Here is a 25,433-nt window from a genome sequence, read left to right on the forward strand (position 1 = left end):
TTTGATTCTAATCAGGCCATCTGTATGGACTTAATCAGGTAACCAAAATTATTCTATAGCACATAATCCAAAAAACTTTTAAACGTGTCATGAACGCGCTGTAACTTTTTACACGTTGGGATTTTTAGAGAAATATAAGCCCATACACTGGGAAGTGTTCACGAAGCACGCAAATTTGTCACGGACATGATGATAGTTCTTGCGAAAATAATGGAAATATCGACGATCAGAAAATCAACCCTGAACAATACGAAAAGCATTTTATATAAACATTTATGTGATTCTACCATGTCTATGTGGTCGAACTGGTTTAATTTAGTACAGTAATTCGCATTATTTATTTGTATAATACCCTTTATATTAATTCTGTGGAAGTTCTAAACTTATGTGACAGATTATTATTCGAACACTTGGAAAAATGTATTCCTAAAACCTTCTTAAGAGGATTTTTTATTTATTTTTATTTTTATTTTTATATTCCCGAAGAGAAATAAAGGCATGTAGCAGTTTGTGCTATTATATTATATTATATTCGAATAAGTATGATATATTCGAATATATTCGAATGAGTATTATATCCATAATACTCATTCGAACTATAATTGGCGACTTCATACTATCCAAATCGATATTTGTTGAAGTTGAAGACATTTTGCCTTATGACCAGTGTTTATAAATAAATAAATCATCTAACTCTTTCATTCCCAAACTAACTTTCTGAAGATCAACAGGCAGCCAGTGTCTACCGTTAAGCAATCAAGCTTTCAGGGAAGGGATGACGGCATACAAGTGCCGCCATCCTGTGGCGGCACGTATTCCATCTACTTTTGAGCATCTTCAGTAGAATTTTAATGACATGATTTGTGTTAAAAACTTATTTTAACCGCAGTCCAAGCTGTTATCAACAAAATAACGAGGTTGTTAAGGACTGAATTCTTACAGATATACTGCTCGTTTACAGATGTACTACCTTCCCACTCTCCGCGAACTAACTAATTTCTATTATTTTTCATCTTCTATTCTGTCATGAGATAGGACTTAAAAATAATAAAAGGAAGATGATGAGATGAGATAAAATGATATATTAAAAGTGTGTATTACTATCGATGGTGTGTTACATAATTTTAATAAATTACATTATCTAAACATGATACATCTCTAGATACATCTAAACTTTCAGCATGTTTTTTTCATTTTCCTTCTCTGAATCTCACTTTCTACTCTCGGTTAGGATATTCAGATTAAATTAAAATAAAGAAAAATTATTAGGCTTCCCGGAAATATTAATTAGTAACTCGAATTACAAATACAGTAGCAATGCACTCTAATAAACGGCATATTCATATAAATAAACTATTTGAGAAACATCTTATTATCATAAGATTACGCCTAGCCTATTCTATGTTTCATTTGGAAATCAAATGTCGCATTCGAAACTGCTCTCTCATCTTTTTTTTTAATACATCAGAACAACAAATAAGTCAGCGGTTTCACTCTGTTATTGCTACGTCTCATTTGCTGCTTTGATGTATTCTAAAAACAGCTGTTAATTCAAACTACGAAAAGCAACTTTTTTGTATGAATTAAAAAGTATACTCTGCAAGTGAATTCTGTCTTGCAATAGAAAAAAAGGGACTCTGTTTGTGCAGAAATTATAAGAATGGGTTTCTTAAAATTCTTGTCTCCGTAATACCTTTTCTTATTCAGTCACATGCACGTACACATTCACACACACACACAGGCGCAAACAAATGCTGTTTAAGACAGGCAGCCACTCTGATTCAGTAAACGATCCCTGCCTCTATCAGTTACCAAGGACAGTAGCATCGGGTCGGCGCCCGGCGGAGAATGCTGTGGCTGAGACTAAAGTGTGGCTTCCTATTTTTGGGGCAGTACTTGATCACATTCCTGTAGACGGAAGTAAAGTAGATCATATCCAGGAATTAGGGAGTGTTACACGTACAACGTCTTATTTTCAACCTATCGGAAGATGTATAGAAACACATGCACGAAAAATTCTACGACAAAAGAAAGAAATACGACTGTAAACATTCTCATAGCAAGTCACTTTTTTTTTTTCGCCTGCTGAAGAGAGTAGGTGATACTTAAAGTTGCGATAAAATTCGGGTTGCAGGATCTCAGGCACTTATTCTACATAATGAATAAAGCATTCATTTAATAACGACATTTCTTTGTCTGGATGAAATGGTACCGCCACACCAGAAGAGAGCATGCGTATTCAAAGTAACAATAATCCGATTTTCTTTAAAACAGCCCATACTGTTTGATATAATGGGACAATCTAGTATGCTTAGATCAATTACAGTAACTTGTAGATTATAAAAATAATGCAGCTTTTCTGAATCTCTGAACTTCGTGACTCTTATGAAACGATTGTATTTCTCCATTTAAATTAGACGAACCAAGCTCAAAAGAGGGTTTAGTGATATTAGTGACAGCATTAGGATTCTGATTTGAAAATCAATGCATGGGAATATATGATCTTCGTATGTTCCCGTTCTGTTTCATTTAATAATAATAATAATAATAATAATAATAATAATAATAATAATAATAATAATAATAATAATCAGGGACGGCTCGTGCATAGGTATTGCGGAACTGCAGCACCCCCAATTTTTCTCGATATATAAATATATTTATTAATTTATTTATATTTGCTGTAATATTTAATTTTACCATCAACAATCCTATACAATTCTTTTATTTTGTATAAAAAATAATAAAAATCCATCTTGTAGCACTTAGGAGGGCGAAGGACGCTAGCAGCACTGTGTTTACTACGGTGTCATATTGCTACGCGCCCAAGCATATGCACGTCATAGTGAGATGCGAGCTATTAGCATAATGCGGCACTGTCCGTCACGCAGTTCCACTGTTATTTATATGCAGTTTGCGCCAGTAGTAGAGTGTTCGTAGTGCTTATCGTGTTTGCTCCCTCTCTTTAAATATTTGGACATTACCATTAAAGGATTTAATGGTAATGTCCAGAAATTGTAAATCTATTCCTTTAATTACAATTAAAGGAATGGATTTTATTTTTAAGTAATTTTGAATTATACTAAACTGTATAACTTTATCGATAATAAACAACATTTTTTCATGAAACAAAACAAGAAGAATATATTTTATTTTTAAGTAATTTTGAATTATACCAAACTGTATAATTTTCTCGGTAATAAACAATATTTTTTCATGTTTAATTTTTTTTCAAATTTTACCATAATTTTGATATTTTATCCAAACACATATAAACTGTACTTAGAGTATGTATGTATGTATATTTCTAAAGTTGCAGCACCCCCACGATTTCAAGCCACGAGCCGCCACTGATAATAATAATAATAAACAGATTATATTTTGCAAAATAAAATAGGTTAAAATATCCAAAATGCTTTCAGAATATTTTAAAAATCGTTACCTGTTTGTTATATTTCTTCTTTGTGTGTGTGTGTGTGTGTGTGTGTGTGTGTGTGTGTGTGTGTGTGTGTGTGAGAGAGAGAGAGAGAGAGAGAGAGAGTTTCAAAAAATCACAAATCCTATACCCAGTATGAGTTTTATTTTTTTTTTAAATTCAGTCTCCGTAGCTCAGTTGGTTTAGACAAGCCCTTTTGTTGGAAAGACCCGGGTTCGAATCCATTCAATGCTGTGGTCAATGGTGAGTTGATCAGTCTCATACGGAGGTGAAGGATTCCCCTTCTCCGAAACTCGGGTTTTTCGTCCCTCAGAACAGGTAAACCGACCGTAAGAACGCTCAATATACAGATATGAGATTCGGGATAATGATTAGTCCCCTCCCCCCAGTTCCGTCAGATTGTATTTCGAATACATGCACCATGAAGCGTGGGTTTAAGAGTAAGCGTTAAGCAGGAAGGAAGGGAGGATTTTATTATGATTGGAGTCTGTATATGAGCATACTACCATTGTAAATGTTTGTGTGGTCTACGTATGCAGCAAAATTTCTCTCTCTCAAAGGAGATAAGATACCAAAAAAAAAAAAAACAGTACTCTAGAATATCAGATATAATCACTACGTATTCCGTTTTATCTTTATTTTCCAAAAAAAGTTCAGAATTTATTGCACGATATAAGCGAAATATCAATGCGTAACCCGACTACTAAACCGCTACCTCTACACTTGTAACCGGAAGGCAAAATTCGTCTGTAATTATTACGATTTTTCTCTTTAATTTCTTTGTAAAAACTATACTCCTTCAAAAACGTCTTGCATGTGCCACTTATTCTTTTTTCCCGATATTTAAACTCGCCAATCGTATTCTAGTGTTCATCGGCACTGGCACCTGAACTGCTGCTTTCTATCTTTAATTTCTAGTCTGCATTGTTCTAATTTTAGGGCAACATGAAACCTACTTTAGGATAACTGTGCTTTAATCTCTTCGACTTCAGGTCAAGTAAGTCCTGTTCGGGCCGTAGCGTGATTATCAACCGTGACTTTGATTGATAATTCATGTTACTAGGCTTCTAATCTTTAGGGTGGTGAGTTAGTACCCGGTATTGTTCTGCGATGACAAATATGCCACATGCACACACGCATGACACCGAAATAAGTCGAAAACACCAATTATATAATACTTATATATATATATATATTTAAGTATTTTATATATAAGTATTATATAATTATATAATAATTATATAATATTCTATATATATATATATATATATATATATATAGAATAATACTTTGTTTCTTGTTAACATTAATTAGGATTTTCAACATTTCCGATGAATCTTTGAATGATCTGATGAAGAAATTGTACTCACTATAGTCATTCATTTTTGTATGCTGCAATAATGCAAAAATGGCCTACTACAAGTTTTATCAAATAGGAAATGGTGCTGCGTTTTCTTATTTGATTAAATTTGCACTGCACAAATAAGTAAATTCTCGAATATCTGCTTCTACATCTATAAAAATTGATATCCAAACTCATAATCTTTGTTTTCTTAAATGCTAAAAAAACTCAACCCTCGTCTTAATTTTTGAAAAAACAAAATTTCCCCGATCTCTATAATACATTTTTCTTCTTAGGATGCCTTTAACTTGCAATTTTTTTTTTTAATATAAGCATGTCGTAAGTTCCTCTGAACAAGACAATTAGATTAATTCATGAGAGGCTGAGGAAGCTATTGATGTGATGTGTTTATACTGGTACAGCTGGAGGTAAATGTCAATTCAACGAGAGATCTGATCCTGGTCTGGTGATTTGTGTATTAGTGAAGGTAAAGAAAGATGAACGGAGATCCCTTTTGGATAAAAGCCAAGAGCGAATTTTTGTAGAACTCAAGATGACTAGGTTTTCCTTCTCCCATTGAAGGATGTTATGCTGATCAGTGTTTAAAGCATTGGTTGCAGATGATGTTTTGAAGGTTGGTGATGTCTGAACACTACATGGTTTATCGAAAGACTGGGATGAATGGAGAGTACTATCATCAGCAGAGCTGTGGATAGGATTAGTAGTAAATGAGATTAGGTTGTTTATGTATATGAGAAAGAGGGTGAGTGATAGAACATAGCCCCGAGCAGTCCTTTATTAATTTCTATGCTTGAAGAGAGGGTGCCATTCACCATGACACGCAGCAAACGACTAGGGAAAGTCGTTTGCTATACAGTTACAGAGGGGTGGCTGGTAGGCGGAAGGAAGGCAATTTTCTTAGCGTGCTTCAATGGTAAACACTATGAAAAACCTCTGAAATGTCAAGAATGATAGCCTATGTTTCTCTGAACCTTAATATGGCAAATGACCAGAGGTAGATTATGTAAGCTAAGAGGTTCGCCGTGGATCTTGAATGGTGGAATCCATACCGGTGGTCTCTGATTAACTGGTGTACCTCTAGATAGTGGAGAAGTTGAGCATTGATGACTTTTTCCATTATTTTGGAGAAGGAGGTGCTTCTCTATTTCATGCCCATGCTGAGCTGCTAGTATACTCATTTTCTACTGAAAATGAGTATACCAGCAGCTCAGCGTGGCATTGGCAATTTTACAACTTTCCTATAAATCTCTTAAGACATATACCGCGGCTAGTCACCACTTCTTCGTCATCATAAAACAACTTTGTTTCTTCTTCTTTTATTTACTTTTCTCTTTCTGGCATTCTCTGGGAATCCCCCCCTCCACATGCGTTTCCTAAAACATTTCCAACGAAGAACTTGTTACCATCCGGTAACAAATTCTTCGTTGGTTGGAAGTTCTTCATCGGTTTCCAGTTTATTTGATACATGTAACTAAAAGTAAATGGAATCTTCATTTTTTTCTCATGTCAGCTGCAACTGGGAATAGACTGCACAAAGTTCCACGTGGCTGCTGTCTCACTTCAGACTGTCCCATTACTGCTGTCGCCATATCTGATCCGGTTCAGGAGACAGCTGGAAATGTATAATATTCCGTTTCGGTGTTCCTTTTACCATTATAGCTGCTCGTATTTATTTGACAAGAGTAAAACTCAACGAAGTCATCTGCTGCTGTGCTCTATTCCTGATCGGTACACCTCATTATTTCTTCTGATTGATCCTGTGCATTTAACTATTGTGTTGTATAGCCTTTTGAAAGGTTCTCGACTATCTGTTACCTGTATAATTCTTGTTGTAACCTTCGTTCGGATTCAACAATCCGCAATCTATCTTCGACTTATTTTGTAGGATTAATGTTTTTTTTGATCAGACCTTCTTGGTTCACTTTAGATATTGCTGTGCATGAACATCCTACAGAAGCTTTCGTGATACTTGTATTGGCACATGGGTCTGAATTCTACGTCCTCCCAAAAATCACAAGCCGCTATTTTCTCATTATCGTATAGATTGCATCTGGCACTGTCTCTGAAGGCATTGAATTCTATGAATGGTGGATGTGCACTTAACGTGGTCATTCAGTTTAATCTCGTTAACTGCGCAGAGAGGAATGTTCAATTCAAAAGTGTACCGTAATCGTGAATTCATAACGGATTCCGAATTTTGTAGCGCCCTGCCACAGTATGGTTTTACATACTTTTTTTTATTATGTTTCCAGTTTTTAGATTAATTCATTGTTGTACTTTTAGAATTAACTTGAAATTAGAATTCGTGATAGCGCTTGATTTTTTTTACATGCATCGTATTGTCATCATCAATTCTTTCTGTGCCTACTGGCACATATGCACATCGCATTATATATAATAAAAAATCATTGCTAAGGAAGAAGGCAGTTTTAGTAGAATTAGAATTTAGAAGCCTATTTTATTGACACTATTTTTAATAATTAATTTGCTATTAAGGTATTCCTGAAATTTCAGAGGGAATTTACGTTCTCGATAATTTAAAAAATAATATCAGTCAAGTAGTCTCTTCTAAATTCCCTTTTTATAAGTTGATACTAATTTTTTTATTTTATTTTATAGAAGTAGATAAAACTGTACAGAAATAATTGGTAGTATTGGGTTTAATAGTGTGATCAATGTAGATATTTTCCATTCTTCTCCTTCCTTTGCAACCAAACTCTCTCCCTATCGGTTCACTTTTGTGATAATTGTCAGAAGGAACCATAGACAAAATAAGAAACAAGTGCATTCCAACTTTTGTCGAAAAAGTTAAACCATGTGACTTGCATTGCCACAAAGTTGCGCTGTTGTATGATATGATCTGTGAGATGTCTGAGAAGGATCACAACGTCCTTCAAGCCATTAAATTGGATCCAATTGGACTGAATTTCCTAGGTAACTCTAAACAACATAAGAAACAACTGTATTCAAATATTAATGAAAAATGGTTAAAAGATGCAACTCTGAGAAGACGCGTCTGCAATGACAAGGACCAACTGCAATTTCCCTATCTTCCTGTCAGTTCACTTAGGCTGAATGAATTTCTTGAAGAAACCTGTAGGAACATGAAGAACTATTATATTCCAAATTCTGTGGCAATCCGTTGAGAGATGAAACCCATAAAGATATCTGCAGTGATGAAGGATAGGAATAATGATTATATGATTTTGTTTGCTATTTTCAGTTCTCTGTTTTTTTATTAATTAGTCTGTTGATTACTTCTGTCGCATAAAACTTATGGTACGATAGTAATATTCGACTCTTAGAATCGAAGAGTTAACAGCAGGTCGATTTTTTTGTCTAATAATTCTTGTAATAAGAGTAGTTAGAGATCCGTTTGGCAAAGAGTCATTACAGTGACTTTTGATTATTCTTTAAGCCATTCGACTAATTTGACTGAACAGTTTGTAGTATACAAACTAATGTCAATTAGTAATCAGACTATCGCAGTATTTAAATGCTCTTTTATACTGTGTGAGGGAGGTAGTCTCCATTAAGCTCATTCAACAGTAATCATAAGTAATTCCATTCAATTTCGTTTTGAATTTTCATTTGAAGTAGTGTAGAACTATTATTCTATCTATTACTAAATAAAAACGCATCTCGTATTTCTTGTGAGGAAACCTTTAGAAAATTTACCGAGTAATACTACGCATGACTGTAGGAAGTTCCACAAAAGATATGCGAAACAGCTATATTAAGACCTCCCACCCAAATGAAGTTACAGTCTTGTATTGTAGCCAGATGGCGTTTCTGTAATAGGAACGAAATAATGGAATCATTACAGTACTGTTTAATTTTTATTTCTACTGCAAGGACTTCTCTTTCAATGTATGTTATAAATATGATATAACTATAGTTACATCTTATAGATATACAGTTTAGAAAAAAATGTATTAATGTACAGTAAAAAATTTGAACTGATGGGATAAATTTTAGTAACTGTTCCCAATACCAAATTTCTCAAAATCTCCTCATTCCAGGTATCTGTGTAGGATCATAATAATTTCCATGACGCTAGATTATCAGAAGACTGATGTGCATAAATTCGATTTCAGACTTTTTCTAGGGTCTTTTTGCAGCCTGTTCTGAGTTAGTGTCGATCTTTAGCTTCGGTAAGGAAGGTTGACCTTAGGAGAAAACTTTGATTTTTTTTAAGCCAACAAATAGAAAAAAAAAAAAAGCGCGCACACACACACACACACACACACTGGCAAAATATATATTCAACTGCCGAGAAGAAAGGCGAAGAGGAACGGGTTGCCTATTGATATCCAAAGGTTAGGATAAAAGTTTCCACGAAAATTCATCGAAAACTGTTAATCAAAAGACAATTCATCGAAAAAGCAATTGCATTCACTCCATAATTGCTTGTTAGGATATTCATGTAAATATGCTGTATGTTATTGTACAAAAGTTTTACTACAAAACAAAACAGAACAAAAACAAAAGATAAATGTCCGTTTTTGTAGTAATGGTCCATTATTATTCCCCCCCCCGTCCTCCCTCAGAAGACACCGCTCATTATACTGAATTAGATCACGTTTACTTCTCCTGTGATCGAGTTGAGTCAGCTACGGTAAGCTCATCTTTGTTACTTCATTACGTTGAACTTCAATTTCACTCAAATTACAAAGATCACTGAAATTGACAATCACTGTCTTTCCTCAAGGGAGCAATCAATTTTAGAAACATTCCCTTTTAAGAAATAGAAGTTTATGTCCGATGCATGCACACAACTTATCAAATTTGGTCTCTTTCGAACTTTAGGTAAACCATTACCAGGAATCTGGCATACGGGACTCGTTGCGTATGGACGGGAGTACTACTTCGGATCCGGAGGAGTAGAGAGCTGCCGGCCAGTAAGTGCTGTTTTCTCTATTTTCACAATACTTTTCATTTGCTATACTAGAAACTCTGATTTCAAGATTAGAAATGATGGCGATACATAATGAACAGTTGCCCGCTTAAGTTTAGCAGAATATTAAACACAATTCGGGGAATACTGATATTACTTCCAGGACAAAACCTTCATAACACACGTTTTCAATATTTTCACTTCCGACGCATTTTTTGTGGTTTATTTGTTCGTTAAAAACATGAAATGAATGTTTCTTGTAATAATAATAATAAGAATAAGTCGCTTTCCCGTTTGTCGAAACCATATTATGGTGGTAGGTTTAGAATTTGAAAATAAATTATCAGTTTGACTGCTAACTACTTTTCAAATAAATTATCAGTCAAATATCAGAGTATTCCAGTTTTTTTCTTTTATTTACAAACAAACGAATTATTTATACTCCTACCGAATCATGTCTAATTATGAATGGCCACCGTTCTTACATAAATATGGCAGCGATTGTAAAAGCAATCGCAGTATATTTTAAAAATATGCAAATATAATTGCATACGCAATAGTTTGTATATTATTTTAGCGCATTAATTCTAAGTTAACTTTTTTATAAAATTTCTAATCTGATTGTTTTTGTATAACAATCACTATTCTTGAATGCTACGTGCCACGTTTAATGCTTAAACCCCCTTCTCAATTATCTCGATTAATACAATTTTGGCAATACCTGCTGACTGCTGTCGTAATTTCTGGCAGGAAGAAGAAAGTTGAGATGTCTGGGAACGGGGAATACGTTTACTTTCTCCTAGAGATAGTACCACCGATAAGCAACCTTATCGGATGAGATGATCTGACAAAATTGGCAGCTCACATTTTCCGGAAGTGACATCATTTTCCCAAGCGAAGAGTAATACTTTATATTCCTTGTGATATTCCACAACCTCGGTGATTTCGGCTTCTTCAGAACTATTTCGATATCTGTTAAATTCAAGGAACACAATACTACCTCAAAAATCTTGTGAAGAATTAATGTGACTTATGCAATATTAAAAGAATTTTGGAACGGGATGCAATCGCATGTAAAAATATAATACAATATAATCCCTATGAACTAAGAGAATTTTTTTGAAATGAAGCATGAATGTGTGTGTGTGTGTGTGTGTGTGTGTGTGTGTGTGTGTGTGTGTGTGTGTGTGTGTGTGTGTGTGTGTGTGTGTGTGTGTGTGTGTGTGTGTGTGGTGCGTGTGTGTGTGTGTGTGTGTGTGTGTGTGCGTGCGTGCGTGCGTGCGTGCGTGGGTGCGTGTGTGTTTTTGCGGTGGGTAGAAATATGTCTTGAAGAATAAACATCTGAAGGATCTTGGTGATAAAACCGTAAATTAGATATAGTTATCTCATTAAGCTCCTCTTGTAGCTCAGACTACTCGGAGCTTGGTTGGAAATAGCTTGAGTTTGAACACGCACAGGATATGCGAAGCATTTATAAAGGCTCTTGAGCTGAAGACGAGATAAATATCTCTCTTACATCTTATATGAATGCCGTAAGGTTTTTCTAGTTAAAAAAAAAAAAGATAAGTTGCCATTGACCGAGACATAGTAGATTTGAAAACAGAATTAAAATTAGATTAAGATAAGCCGGTTTTAAATGAGCCATTAATCTAATTTTACTCATATTTCCAAAACTTCCAAAAGAGAAACTGCCAGTGGCAGTTTCTCTTTTTTTTCCTAGACAAAAACCCTGTAACATCCACATGAGATGTAGGTTAAGATATCAAAGAACAGGGAATAAGATAGCCTTCCCCTAGAGTTAGTACCACTGGGATTTTTCTCATCTAATCTCCCACCTAATACGTCAAGTGGTAAATTACATGATATACCTCGCTTTACTGTGCATGCTGTATCTTACTAGTTATCGCTAGAAATAATTTATTACAAGAAATGATTATTCAACTCGAATAAGAAATAATTCTTCTTTGAGTTCGTGGAGAAGAGAGAATTGGGCACATTTTTGCTATTAATTATTTACGCTTCTTGATGATATCTCCAGTTGCGCAAAAATGTGTTCGGTTTCATCCTAAATGGAGGACGAATGTTTTCGCATGTTCTCTTATGAAAGTAAAATAATTAACAATCGTAGTTGAAAGCGTTATGGAACCTTATTTCCATTTGAGGTATTAAATAATAGGAATCCGATGAACTGTGAACTCTGTGCGGCCAGCTGTCGCTATGAAATATTGGAGTACATTGAAGTTGAATTGCACAATATGTGAAACCGCTATATATGCGAATAAAAGTTTTATTTACATACAATGAAAAATAAAATAAAGAAAAAAGAAGCTTTTCTATTATATCTGAAAACACTTTGTAATTTTAGCAAGCATATATGAAGGGAAGACAGAGCTCCTCTCCCCTTCTGAGAGGAACTAAAGCATATAAATTTCTCTGACAGGAGTGGCATAAGTCAATGAAAGACCAAAAAAAAAAATATACTTTCTCGAATATTATAAAAGTGCTAATTTCTATTCTAGTCTTTCTCTGCGTGAATATGATTACTTTTGCCCTGAAGGATCAAATAGGAAAACATTAAAAGGATACCCATTTCATGTTGCCTAGAGGTCGATGTATTTATTAAAAAACAATGTGAGTTTTTACTCACACTGATTTATAAGAACATAAAAATATTTTTATTTCATTTACTTTTTTATTCTAGAAATAGCTTCCTCAGCCTGGACGTACTTTTCATTCATCCAGCTATTAACTACGTACAAATCCAAAATGCACCCATCCTTAGAATACTGTTTATATGTTTGGGGAAGAGCATAGAGCACCCGAAACAAAATTAAAAATTCTTGCTGCTGTCCAGAGGAGAACGATTCAGCTGACAGATAATTCGCTCCCTCTTTCATTGACTCACTTCAACCACGATTCACAAACGCAATGTTTCAGCTCTGTGTGTTTTTATTAGCCTTTCTATGAACCAGCATATATCATCCTTCACTTTTTGTTGGGTCCGTTAAAACTAGAGCAGCAGCTGCTCTGGTTTTAACGAACAATTACAACTTCCAACAAGAAACTTCACAAGATGTTTATTTTTTCTTATACTCCCTCACCTGCAACCACACAGGACACTGATCTGCTACTGGTTCTTTTAGCTGTCATCTCATTTTGGTTGTGGTTTATCAGCATTGAGATTCGCTAGGTTATTTGTTCCAGACAGAAAAAGTCTACCCTTGAAATGTTGTTTGAAGAAATCCATGTTTATCAACAAAGAAAGATGAGTATAAATCATCAGCGGTTTGGATCGGATTGGAATGGTTTATCGGACAGAATTGCGGTAATCAAATATTTGCTATGGATTTATGAATATAAATTTTCACTTCTGGTTACATGCGAGCTAAGTCAACTATAAAATTCAGTAGATAATTAAGCATTGGAACTTACTTCTTTACTTAGATGTGTTCTTTTATGAGAGATGTAGTAAATTTTGTTTAAGCTGTTAAGAGCATCTGCCTGATATATTCTCTTTCCCTCCTCCGGAGCTCACGTGGTTTCGACGATGTCCTTCGGTTGGAAGGACTGGTTCGAATCCCGTCTATTACGCGAAATTTGGTCTCTTTCATTTGAAGGTGAGTTATACGGTCTCATATAGAGGTGATGGAGTTCCCCTCCTGGAGGCTTTGGTTTTTTCATCCAAAGTCTCCAGGAGGGAACTCCATCATATCGGCCAGAAAAACACACGCGATTGGCAGTCATAAATACACTATGTAGATAGGATTAATCCCTTATCAGAACATTAATTGGGTTTTAAAGAAGAACCGTTATTAACAGTGTAGGCGATTGAGCTTAAGACGAAAGAGAAAAATGGGGCTATTTCCATGCTATCTGTCCAAAAGTGGTTGTTAGAAGTAGGAGGATTACTATGTATTGACAGTTACGAAGTCCATAACGGTAATTATTAAATGTAAATTTTCGAGACGCGAACAAATAAATTAACTGGCAATGTAGTTTCCATTTACTTTATAAAAAAATTAAAATAAGCTCCAGGGGGTCAAAATTAAATTGTAAAATCTCATCTCTCTTTTGTTTCCTTTTTTTTACGAAGTAAGAGAAAGTCCTTCTTTCTCTTCCTTTGTAGAAAGTAAGGAAACGAAGAAGATTGATCATAGGCAAAGGTTTGAAAGCAGGAATTTGACGTAATAAATGTTAGAATGGAAAAGTTCATTCTGAAATAGAAGTTTTAAGGGGGGGGATGAAAAAAATTCCTTAATTTAAAAACTTGCTACTAATGGTATTGATTAAGAGTAGCGTAAAAAATTATCTTTATAAAGGTTCCTCGCATCCTAGATGTAATTCGAATCAGTATTTCTGAAAAAAGAGCTTCGTCGAATGACTGATCTACGGAGACTGTTTCGAACACTCGATATCTTAAATGATTTGAACGATGGATTGATAGTATTAGGAAAGTGTTTTCTTGAAAAGGATACGTTAGCAATCACTTTATCACATGTCTGCGTGTTTTGCATATTTTCGGAATATATTTTAATTTATTATATTACTGATTGCGTGAATTTTTCTTTATCTTAGGGTGGAACAATTTTGGGCGAGCCAGACCAGATCCTTAACCTTGGTAAGACAGAATTACCGTACAGTTTGTTTCTTGAATATATTTTCGCACTAGGAGAAGCAGCATACAGGTAATATTTAGTTTCTATAGTATTATGATATAATTCTGCCCTTTAGCTTTTCCTTCTGCACGAAAAAACGGGATATTTATCACAAATTTATCATCCTCCATGAGTTCACACAAAAGTTAAACAAATATACAAGTTCTTATTGAGATAAAATGGATTACCCGCCGACTTGAAGATCGAAGTGTGTGTGTGTGTGTGTGTGTGTGTGTGTGTGAGAGAGAGAGAGAGAGAGAGAAAGAAAGAAAGCATCGACATAGCTTGAAGACTGCTAAGAAAAGGAGATGAGAGAGAATGAGAGAAGAAGCGCATGAGAAAAGATTTCTTCAGAATTAGTTCGAGAGAAACTGCTGAAAAGTAGAAAATCCTCAATAAAGATAAATTTATTAGAAAATAAATGAACTGTTACAGAGATATTTTAAAAATTCAGTAGAACTAATTAATTTAATTTTATCGTTAAAATGGATATCTTTAACAAATAGAGGCTCCAAAAACTGCATATATGAAAATTAAAACACCAGTACCAGTTGCAGAAGTTATTATTAGAACCATGAGCTAAACAAACTCTAACTGCATCATGATTTACAGCAACCCAAATTATTATAAAATTAGATGCTGTAAATCCAATTTTATAATGATACAGGAAGAAGAAAAAAAGAAAGACGCATTTTTTCCCGTTCTATCTCAAAACAAATATAAACAAATGTTGGTAAAATATTTATAAGCTCTGTATTACTTAAAACTTAGTATTTCTTAGCCTGGCTCCCACTGATGAGACCTCAATAAAGGTCGAAACCGGTCTGGGTAGTGGCCCCTTGCCTTTAATACATAGCATCTCCACCAAGAGATGTGCTTTGCATTAAGGGTAAATATTAAGAATAATGATCAGAGCTTATTCTACCTTTACCACGAGTTGCCTTGGACTTGCACTACGTGCAGGGTCAGCTAGACGTGCAGACACAAACTTGACTGACTTGTTTGTTTGCTTACTTGGGAAATGGAGTAAAAACCCAGGTTTATATTTAAAATAACTTGGTATCTTTAACATATATATATATATATATATACAGGGTGTTCGGGATAAATTTGACAGTTTCGTAAGGAAAAAGAAAATCTTCTTTGTATCTATTAAATTTAATGAATTGACAAAAAAACATTACAGGCAGAGTTAATTACAATACTATCAACAAGATTTACTCAAAATAACCACCATTAGCATCGATCACAGCTTCAATTCTGCTTCGGAACCTCGAACAAGCTGATGCTACAGTCTCCCTGGGAAGGGCCGCAAAAACTGTTTTAATTTTATCCATTAACTGGGCTTTTGTATTACTGGAAGTGCGATTGGTGTCTTTTTCAACTGCACCCCATACAAAATAATCCATGGGGTTAAGGTCTGGGGAGTTTGGAGGCCAAACATTTGGACTGGTGAAGTCGTAGAAATTTTCAGACAACCATTTTTGACTTTTCCCAGAGGTGTGGCAAGGGGCCGAATCCTGCTGCCATACATACGGCCTACCATTGGCTACCCTTGTTATCCAGGGCTTGACTACAGTTAGCAACTCCACGAACAAAGCCCGAATTCCAATGCCAGGGTTCTTCAACACCTGTTCCTGCAGATTTGCGAGGAATTCTGCTGTACGAACGCAATCAGATCGTCTGCTAGGGATCTTTCTTCTCGCTACATCCTCGTAGTCACCATTGCAAGTCTCTAGTTCATGCCTGATTGTTTTTACTGTATTCAGGGAGCATTGGGCAGCAGTCGTAATATCCTTATTTTGATGGCGGGCACGAATCATCATGATACAAGTTATTCTCTTCCATGATTCAGGTGGGTTCCAGCTATCCATCCTTTCTGACATCTTGTATATGAATGAAGAAGGGTCCAAACTTTTAAATGAAGAGAAGTGTGTGTTAATACATGTAACTTACGGAAAAATATAATTAATTATAAATATGTCAAATTTATCCCGAACACCCTGTATATATATATATATATATATATATATTTGTCACGGATGTCAGTGATAAGTTCCACTGACATCCGTCAATGAGACATTCTGCATGAAATAACTGAAATCTCGGTTTTGCTCCTCACAACGTAGTAACCGTATTTTCAATTACATGCTGTGGTTCTGGTGCAAACACTAATCGACCAGTAAGCTAGAGATCGTTTTTCAATAATTATATCTGTTGATTCGTGCCACATACTTGGATGGAGAAATCTTTTTGGAAAATCTATTTCTTTAAAATAACTTGAGTTGTTTTTGAACTTTTAGATGAATCAAATTAGTCGGATTTTAACATGCTTTCTAAACAAATTTCTTTTTATCTCTTTTAGACCTGGTACGTATAGTCTTGCAGAACACAACTGCAACAGCTTCACACATGAAGTCGCCGTGTTTCTGACTGGCAAATCCATTCCACAGGAAATCACAGATTTACCTCGAGAGGTTATCGAAACGTAAGTTTTTGTAACAGCAACTCAGATGCTGAAAAATAAGAAAAATCATAGACAATCATAAACAAAGAGCATTTTTCATAACATTTTTGTATATTGATACTTCATTATTACAACTGAACCTAGATATTACAACGAAAAGAAACCATAATTTGCCTGCGAGTTTTTATTGCGTTCAACGTAATAGAGAAAACATCTTTACATATTCAGAATATGAATTGAGATTGAAGGTATGAGCGGATTTATTTATTATTTATATATGCAAACCAGGGAATTGCAGTGGTTTGAACATATGTTGGAACACACGATAATGTCCCTCCTACGATTTTCAGTGTTAGTCGATGTATTGTAAAGTTTTCATCCTAGTGGAAGCCATTGCCTTTGGGATAAAAGTCGCAAATATGCTTCAGTGGCTCATAAACAAGAATTCATTCCATTCTTCTTCCCAACGAAAGGATATCCAAAGGATAATGGATCATGACAGATCCGTTATCGGCTTGAACTATAGAAGCAACACATGCTGTTCCAAACGCTTGTTGGATTGCTTCCACATAATGACTTGGCAATGATTAAGGATTATATGGAATTTTGTTTCATCTCATCATACACTCTACTGCTGTTTTAATTCGACGTTGAAACGACGTTATTATCTGTGAAATGCGCTTCTGATGATTTCTGTAAAGAACAGTGAATTTTGGCTCTGCAAATACAAATTACAACAACAAGGATTTATCCAAGAATTTCATGGTTTCGAGGAGTCCATTTCAATATAAAGACGGTGCTTCCTGTTGGTGTTGGGGATTACGGGTTTCCGAACAGGCAGAAACTGAAATGGAATTATTGAAATGGACTCCTGAAATTCTTTGGATAGTCCGTTCTATGACTCTTATTGCAGAGACAAAAGTCGCCATTCTTTGTAGATATCCTCGGAAGCGGGTTTCACAGGTAATTACAGGTTGGAAAGAATTTACTTATCCTATGCCTGTTCATCCTTCATTGACCGATTTGCCTCAATATTAAAGTGAAATATAGGTGTTTTTAAATTACGACACTGAACTGACGGCATACGGTCTCTACGCAATTCCTAATTTTCCAAATTTTTGCGCTTACCGTGACCGTTTCTTATTCATAGCACTTTTTTTTTACCTTCACTTAATTTCAATAGTTTTGGAACCCATCCAAGACACGCCGATTAATTTAAAAGTTACAATTCTTCAAAGCGATTTTTATTATTATTTTTAAAGATTTTTTTACTTGTTCCTTCTTGACAAACTAAGCGGGTGCATTAACGTTACGAGATCTCACAAAAACTTATCAAGAGCATACCGCCAGACCACACATTTCGACACGCGCCATTAGACGCGTATCGGTGTGTGTAGTATTCTTGATATTCACGAAGGTCATGCATTACATTTCAATTTGTGCTGGATACCCTTAAAAGTGTTCATAATATTCCTCAGTTTCGATTTTATATTTTAGGAAATACTTGCAAATACACGTGTGTGCCTTTATTACCGAGGTCCTACGATGAGATACTCTAAACGTATTTTTAAGTTTCTTATTACCTGTTAAAGTGAAGTTCCAGGTGGCTCTCAGATTGAGAGCCACCTGGAACTGATTCTACATCTGCAAAAAATGGAGAAATAAATATTTGAAATTCTTGTTCCGGACTTTTGAATTCTGTACATCTTGACCTGACTTCTTATTTCAGCGACATGCTTCTTCCTTAAATAGTGCCCGTTTGTACTTTTCATTTTGCATTCTGAAACATATGGAATTTAACTGCGATGGTTTTTGCCAATATGAGATTCCACAAATGTAGTTTCGTCATAGTTCATTTCAAACAAGTAATAGTATATGTACAGCGTTAGGAAAAAATCAAGCATGTTGCTCTCCGTTAGTTAGTCAATATTTTGACGCATTCAAAGGATTAATATGACGCATTCATAAAATTAATATGATGTATTCATTGCTGTCTTAGGCCTGTGATTTGGTAGGCGCATAAGTAATTTTTCTACGTCTGTGAGCCTACAATATGACAGACTGCTAATACCTCCTCTTCCAGACAACTCTCACTATCCCTCACTGAAATCTGTCATCATCATCATCATCATCATCTCCATATCTAAATCGCCAATCTGCTGCCACTCACATTTTCCTCAATTTTAAGATCGGTTTATTATGTTATATTTATCAAGTTACTTCTGAAAATCGAGAGTAATTGCTGTGTACATGTGTCTCCTCTGTCCAATGCAGTTGTTAACTCGAATATAAAATGTAACTCCTTAAATCCATGCTTTTTTTTTGTATGAATTACTGCTTTCATCCATGTAGCCTTACATTCTAACTGTAACCAACTTCTGAAACAACAACTGGTCGATGTTTCTACAACTGTCTTGAATCTTCCTTAAAGCAGTGGAACTACCTTTTCCCTCCTTCCATGCCTCAAGAATTTTTCCTGTTGCAAGAGTCTTAATGTTTCATTGCGACTCAGACAACAGGGAAAGCCGTCTGGCAGCTCTCGTCAATTCCATTGCACATTCTCTTAATCCACATGGCGATATCCCATCCAGTCACTCAATTTATTAGCTTCAGGCTTATTTAATACCCCAAATACTCTGCATTCAAAAAAATTCCAGTTTTCCTCCGTTGTATTTAATGCTATTTCTCTTCTCCCAACATGAAATACGCTGACGAAATATTCATTAAACATTTTCACTGTATCATTTACTGCCGTCACTCTAGCCCCATCTCAAGTAATCATTCTTCCAGACTAAACTGCATAATTAAATAATAAATAAAATCTTCCCAGAATTATTCTTGCCATGTTCTTCCAGCTTCTTTTCATGTTCCATTATCTTCCTACCTAATATTATTATTTATCAACTTTACTCCTACTCTGTTGTTCCTCTTAAATCGAGAAATGTAGTCCGACAGCTGCTTTCCAAATGGTCAGTTAACTTCCAGGCGCTGTTGATCTCGACACCACTCACTTCCTCGTGCCATATTTCTTGAATTATCATTTGGCAAGATTAAATAGAGAGAGAGAGAGAGAGAGAGAGAAAAGAGGCAACATGTGTTTTTTTCTTTAGATGAATGCATTCTACTGCTTTGATGACATTTCGATGCTATTATCATTTCGTATAAAAGGATCTGAAAGCCACTGCCATCACTGACCTTCTAGGATCCACGATGGTATACACTGTATCAGGTCAAACTTTAGTTCATTTGGAACACTGAACTATGAGCTACCCATCTTTAGTGCGAATTCAGAGTCGAAAGCTTTTTATTATTATTTTTTTAAAATAATGCTTTTAAATTTTAATTTCTTTGTCTCTCTGTAGACACCTTAGCAAGATACACTACTATCAATTACCTCATTATCTTCTCAAGGTCATGACTGTAAGCTGTTATCTAATGATGCAATTGAATGGTGTAATTTACAAAGAAGTGCTTCAACAGAGCATGGAACAAGTTGGAAATGTTTCTGCCACTTCGAAAATAATTTATTTTATTCTGTGTGATGATACAGCGTTCCCCCTTTTTACGGGAGTTCACGGTACCATCTAGTCCCCCCCCCCCCAATTTTATCTGGGCTCCGAAACTGGCATAGGCTGACGAATCAGACCTATGGCTGTGTGAGTATTCCTGACTGTAATCCATGTGTGTCCTCGGACCGGTTTATCTGCTTGCGGAATGAAAAACACCAAATAAACTGGCGGAAAAAACCCTGCTGTCCACGCCCAAGACCGGCTAACTTGGCTATGGCTGAGGAAGATCCTTGAGCTCCTCACGTCGTCGACGGAAATCGAACCTAGGACACTCCTTCCCCAGGCATATGGTGGCGAAGCGCAAAGCCACTAGGCTAACCGCGTGAACTTCGAAAATAATAATAACATATGCTACATTTGATTATATTAAGAATTTATGATATTTGTGTTGTTCTTCCATCCGTACTCATATTTATACGTCTCTAACTGTGTGTGCATTATTAAAATTTTGTATTTGGAATCTTTCTAAAATTTATTAGGTCATTCCCCTCAATTTCGGTTTAAATCAGTTCATATTAATTACAAAAATACTTTAAACAATTCGAAACGATAAGAAATTGTCACAAATAGTAATAAATAAATCGTCTATAGTGCATGAGCTAAAGATGGATCTTCATTTCCTGCGTAGATCGAAGTATATCGTCTGTAAGTGGCTGAAAAAAAGGACCTAGCAGCGGTGACTTTAGTTCTTGATTAGATTCGAACATATTCGATATTGCGCCATGACCGTTACTCCGAGACTATGCAAGCACCGCTGTCAGTTTTGCTCATTCATTTAGCAGTCATTATAAAATGAATAATGACAAATAAGTATTCATCAAAAACATTAAGCAAGCCACTACTCAAGAAAACAGTTCACACAATTTAGTGCCACTTATACTTTTATTTTATCTTACTGAAAAAGCCCTTTCGGACGTGATACGTGCATATTTTTGCTGTTAAATATATAAACTAAACAGTAAGGTAATTATAGTTTGAAATCTAAGCATCTTCCCAGCAAGGAAATCGCAAATAAGGCAGCCTTATGAGAAATGTTTCAGTGGCTTAGATGTACAAAAGTACATTAGATAACTCAGATTACATTCAGAAATTTTCTTAACGCAATCTGTACAATCTATTACCCAGTTCAATGTTATGAATCTTCTGAATCTCTGTTGGCGTGGTCCATATCTGAAAGTAGTTTAGCATTAAAGATATCGGTATGAATGTGATGCACCTTTCAGTTGTTCATCTTATTACTATTTGAAGCAATTAGAGAAGAATCTAAATCACGAGTTAGAAAAATTATACATTTTTCTAACTCGTGCACGACGTGTAGTGAGTTCCTTCTACATTTGCTTATCAAGCAGAGTCGGCGTAGGCTACAGACATTAGAAAGAGAATTCCAAAATTTTTCGGTTTCAAGATCGATCATGTCAACTTCTACAACAAACTTAGACAATGCGCCAATATAACATAATGTACGTAAACTAGGTTCCATATCAAGATACATATTTCCTCCAAGGGATCTGAGCCTTAGTCACTTTAAAACATGTTGTAACTTTGAGAGATGCTTCAAATCACGTTCAGAACATGTTATTGATCTGAACGTGATCTAAATGCTTTTGAGCATTCAGATGTTTTCTACCCACAAGTGCTACATTCTTCAATAAGGGAACTGTTTTTTACAATCACCAGTAACGTGAAACGCCGAAATCTTCACAAGCTGGAATTCTACATAACATACTAGTTGGGCTGGATGTTTCCACAGTCGGTTTTATATGCTTTTCAAATGCAGTCAATGCACAGGAAGAAATAGCGAGCTTTTTTGAGAGATTTTAAACAGGCAATACCTAAATAAGGTTCATTTCGTATTAAAGTGAGAATCAAGGAAATTCAGTTCTGTAATCATGCTGCTGTTCCGAGAATGAAGTAGAATTCAAGAAAGGATCCCAGATATTGTCACAAATGCAGAACCTGCAGTCCTTCCTCAAATGCTTACTCTGAAATTTTTAGAGTAAGCATTTGAGCTTACTCTAAATATTTTCGAGTAAGCTCAAAATCTATAAGATCTAAATATTCTAGAGTAAATGGAAGGACTATACTGAAAATCATCTTTTTAACATTCATATTGTTAGCATTATCAAGAGAAAGATGCTTCACGTTAAAAAAAGCATTGCAGTCCATGATTCTGGAAAAAGAAGTAGGACTAACTTCATTTGCATGCCAACAAAATTTCTTCCATTTCCTGTTTTGGTCTCTTTTGTTTAGTAACTCGTGCACGACGTTCTGTATTTCTGTATACCACGCGCATGATCTATGAGATTCAAGGAAGGAATCTTTTCTGGAGTTACCATGAAACTATCTATACGTGATAAACTGTACATTGCTAGAGTGAGATCAGAGGGAGAAATATAACGAAGTGGAAACGAACTGTAGTTCATTAAATACAAATGCAAACTATTTAAATAGTTGCATTTAGAGAGAAAGATATGAATAAACTCAGTATCCAACACATCTTTGCTTATTTCAAAATACAGTTTACGTATGCTATTAAACTTGGCTGGTGACAGTTTCTTGAAGTTTTCAATCTTGTTTTCATTTTCAGAATTCCGTGCTACATCTAGAACAGTCCATGAAATATTACCGAGCGAGGACAAATGAGTTCCAATATTGAAAAGGAATGCTAATATAATAAAGCAATTCAGGATATGCAAGTATTGCAGATTTTTGCACTTTATTATACATTTTTCCAAGAGAATAGAATTCATCCAGTTGAAAAGAAACTTAATCTTTGACTCAGATATTTCTCCAGTATACGGTTGCATGGCAACCGTATACTGGAGAAATATCTGAGTTATCCAAGTTTAAATATCCAAGTTTAAAACTCTGAATTTGAATGTAACTGGATAAATCCTCTTCTCTTGGAAAAATGTATTATAGACGAAGATTCTACAAGAAGATTTCTGAGTACGCATTTTGATTTTTAAAGATGCCTTTAAACCTTTGATTTATTTCGCTGACGTTTAAACGTTCATGAACTGGTAAAAACGACAATATTTTGAAAATTACATCTTCGGGAAGATCCATAAATGTCATATCATTTTTAAGTGACTTGCAATAATCATGTTCTCAATCAGACATGGAAAATGCTAAGCATATATGATAAATAAATTCATTCTCAACACACAGATATATAAAAAGTTTTGATTTAGTTCACTAGCTGCTTATTTATCATAACTAAATAAACTAGCGCTGGTTAACGGAAGAAAAAGCAATTAGCAAAGCTTGTTTTTTTTTAGAATACTGCTCTCAGTATAATAATTCGGCTGCGCCCCCTGGCAATGATCGATTAAGACGAAATAAACAAATATTCTTGGAACAAAATATTGATTAAGTTTGACATTGAAATTTATTATATATACAGTATTTTATTATGTAAGCAATTATGATTTGCTTATTTATTTATTTTTTATTTAAAAAAAAACATGGGCTATTGACTGTATGGCTATATCAGATTCACTAATAATAAATAATCCGAGCTTTCTAACCGTGAAGTATTTTGTTTACCTTCATTGTCTTTAAATGTAGTGCTCTGTTTCTCTGTAATCGCATTTTCAAAATGACACTCCAAAATTTTTATTTTATAGATACACAGAAGATTTTTCACTTGATTTAAAGTAAAAAAAAGTTTAAATTAAAAAAGCTTTCCCTCCACATACACAAAAAAAGTTTCGTGAACCAGGTCTCTTAGATTTTTCTAAGTGCCATGAGAACTACGCTAATACTGTCATTCATCTCGACTGTATGCTTAAGACGAAGCATATATTGAATTGATACATTAAGTGAAATATATGATAAGTAATTAATTCTGAAAATAACCATTTAAAATCAACACTCTAGGAAGCTTTGTTTGTGATCTGTTATTAATAGTATTTAAAAACTAAAATGGATTTTGAATTTATGTTTTTGCAGGTATATATAATCAGGCGGGGGAAATGTTAGTTTAATTATAGTCCGATAATATATTTATGTTTAGTAATTAGACAGAACCTTCTATAGAACTTTGATTTATCTTGAAATCTGTTACTTAGAATCATTTTCATATCATATAACGAAAAATAAAAAAACCGAAATACTTAAATATTCTTCAAATAAGCTTAAGTAAATTATGAGTCATTAATTATAAGACAAATATCAATTATCATTACAAATAGTTTATGCTTTTCTTTTCATGATTTCATCCCGCGAAAACAGGCAAACCAGTCAGAAGAACAGAAGCAACCGACATAACACACTGGTCTCATAGCCTTACTTGCTTCAGCCGTAATTACAAACAGCTGCAACCGCTTATTATAAAGAATTCCCTGAAGTTCAGAAAATATTTTGCTTTCTTTTTTGTGACTCCCACCCATGAAAGCAGTTAGACTTTAAGAAACTAGTATTAGTACTGTGTGTGTGTGTGGGGGGGGGGGGGTTAAGGGTAAGATATTCCCGAAGGGTAAGATATTCTCCTTGCTCTGGAGAATAAACATGCATTTTTTTCTAGCCATTTGAGGCTTCAAGTTAGCTGGACAGAGACATCTACCTAAATGTTGTTGGAAGTTTTTTCACTTGGTTATGCTATAAATTAAAGATACCAAGAAATTATATACTTGGTTTAATCCTTCATCCAAGTGTAAGCAAACAAAGTTGCACCTGAAGTATTTTCAGGACTGGGGTAACTCGTGGCAAAGGTGGACTGAGTTCTGATCACTTTCCTTAGTATCCCATAATGCAAAGCACCTCTCCTTGCGAACATGTATAATGTTATGCATAAAGGGAAGGGTCAATACCCAGACCGGTTTCGACCTTTATTGAGGTCTCGTCAGTGGGAGCCAAATCCAGAGGTGATACTAAGAACCAAGACCGTTACTGTTTAAGGGTGAAGCATAATGCTTTTAATCCATGCTATCTGATAAGATTACTGTGTAGGGAGAAATTTATGAGGTACGTGCTCAGCCCGAGTTGGACAAGTTATAGGTCCTGAAAGGGAACTAGGATGGCCTTAGGTCGTCTATATTTGCA

The 25,433-nt window shown here is 35.0% G+C and overlaps 1 protein-coding gene across 1 annotated transcript in view; it reads left to right on the top strand.

Annotated features, from left to right (window-relative positions):
• The window catches only part of LOC150097292 (uncharacterized), a 103,827-nt gene that overhangs the window by 18,396 nt on the left and 59,998 nt on the right, over positions 1–25,433 (top strand). Inside the window, exons 2-4 of the mRNA XM_090407752.1 lie at positions 9,609–9,700; positions 14,272–14,381; positions 16,717–16,839. Of these exons, the coding sequence (XP_090263878.1) occupies positions 9,609–9,700; positions 14,272–14,381; positions 16,717–16,839 (325 nt within the window). The remainder of the gene's footprint in view (positions 1–9,608; positions 9,701–14,271; positions 14,382–16,716; positions 16,840–25,433) is intronic.

This window comes from Typopeltis vanoorti, chromosome 17 (assembly GCF_054136105.1).
Source record: "Typopeltis vanoorti isolate ZY-2024b chromosome 17, IOZ_Tvanoo_1.0, whole genome shotgun sequence".
Classification (NCBI taxonomy): domain Eukaryota; kingdom Metazoa; phylum Arthropoda; class Arachnida; order Uropygi; family Thelyphonidae; genus Typopeltis; species Typopeltis vanoorti.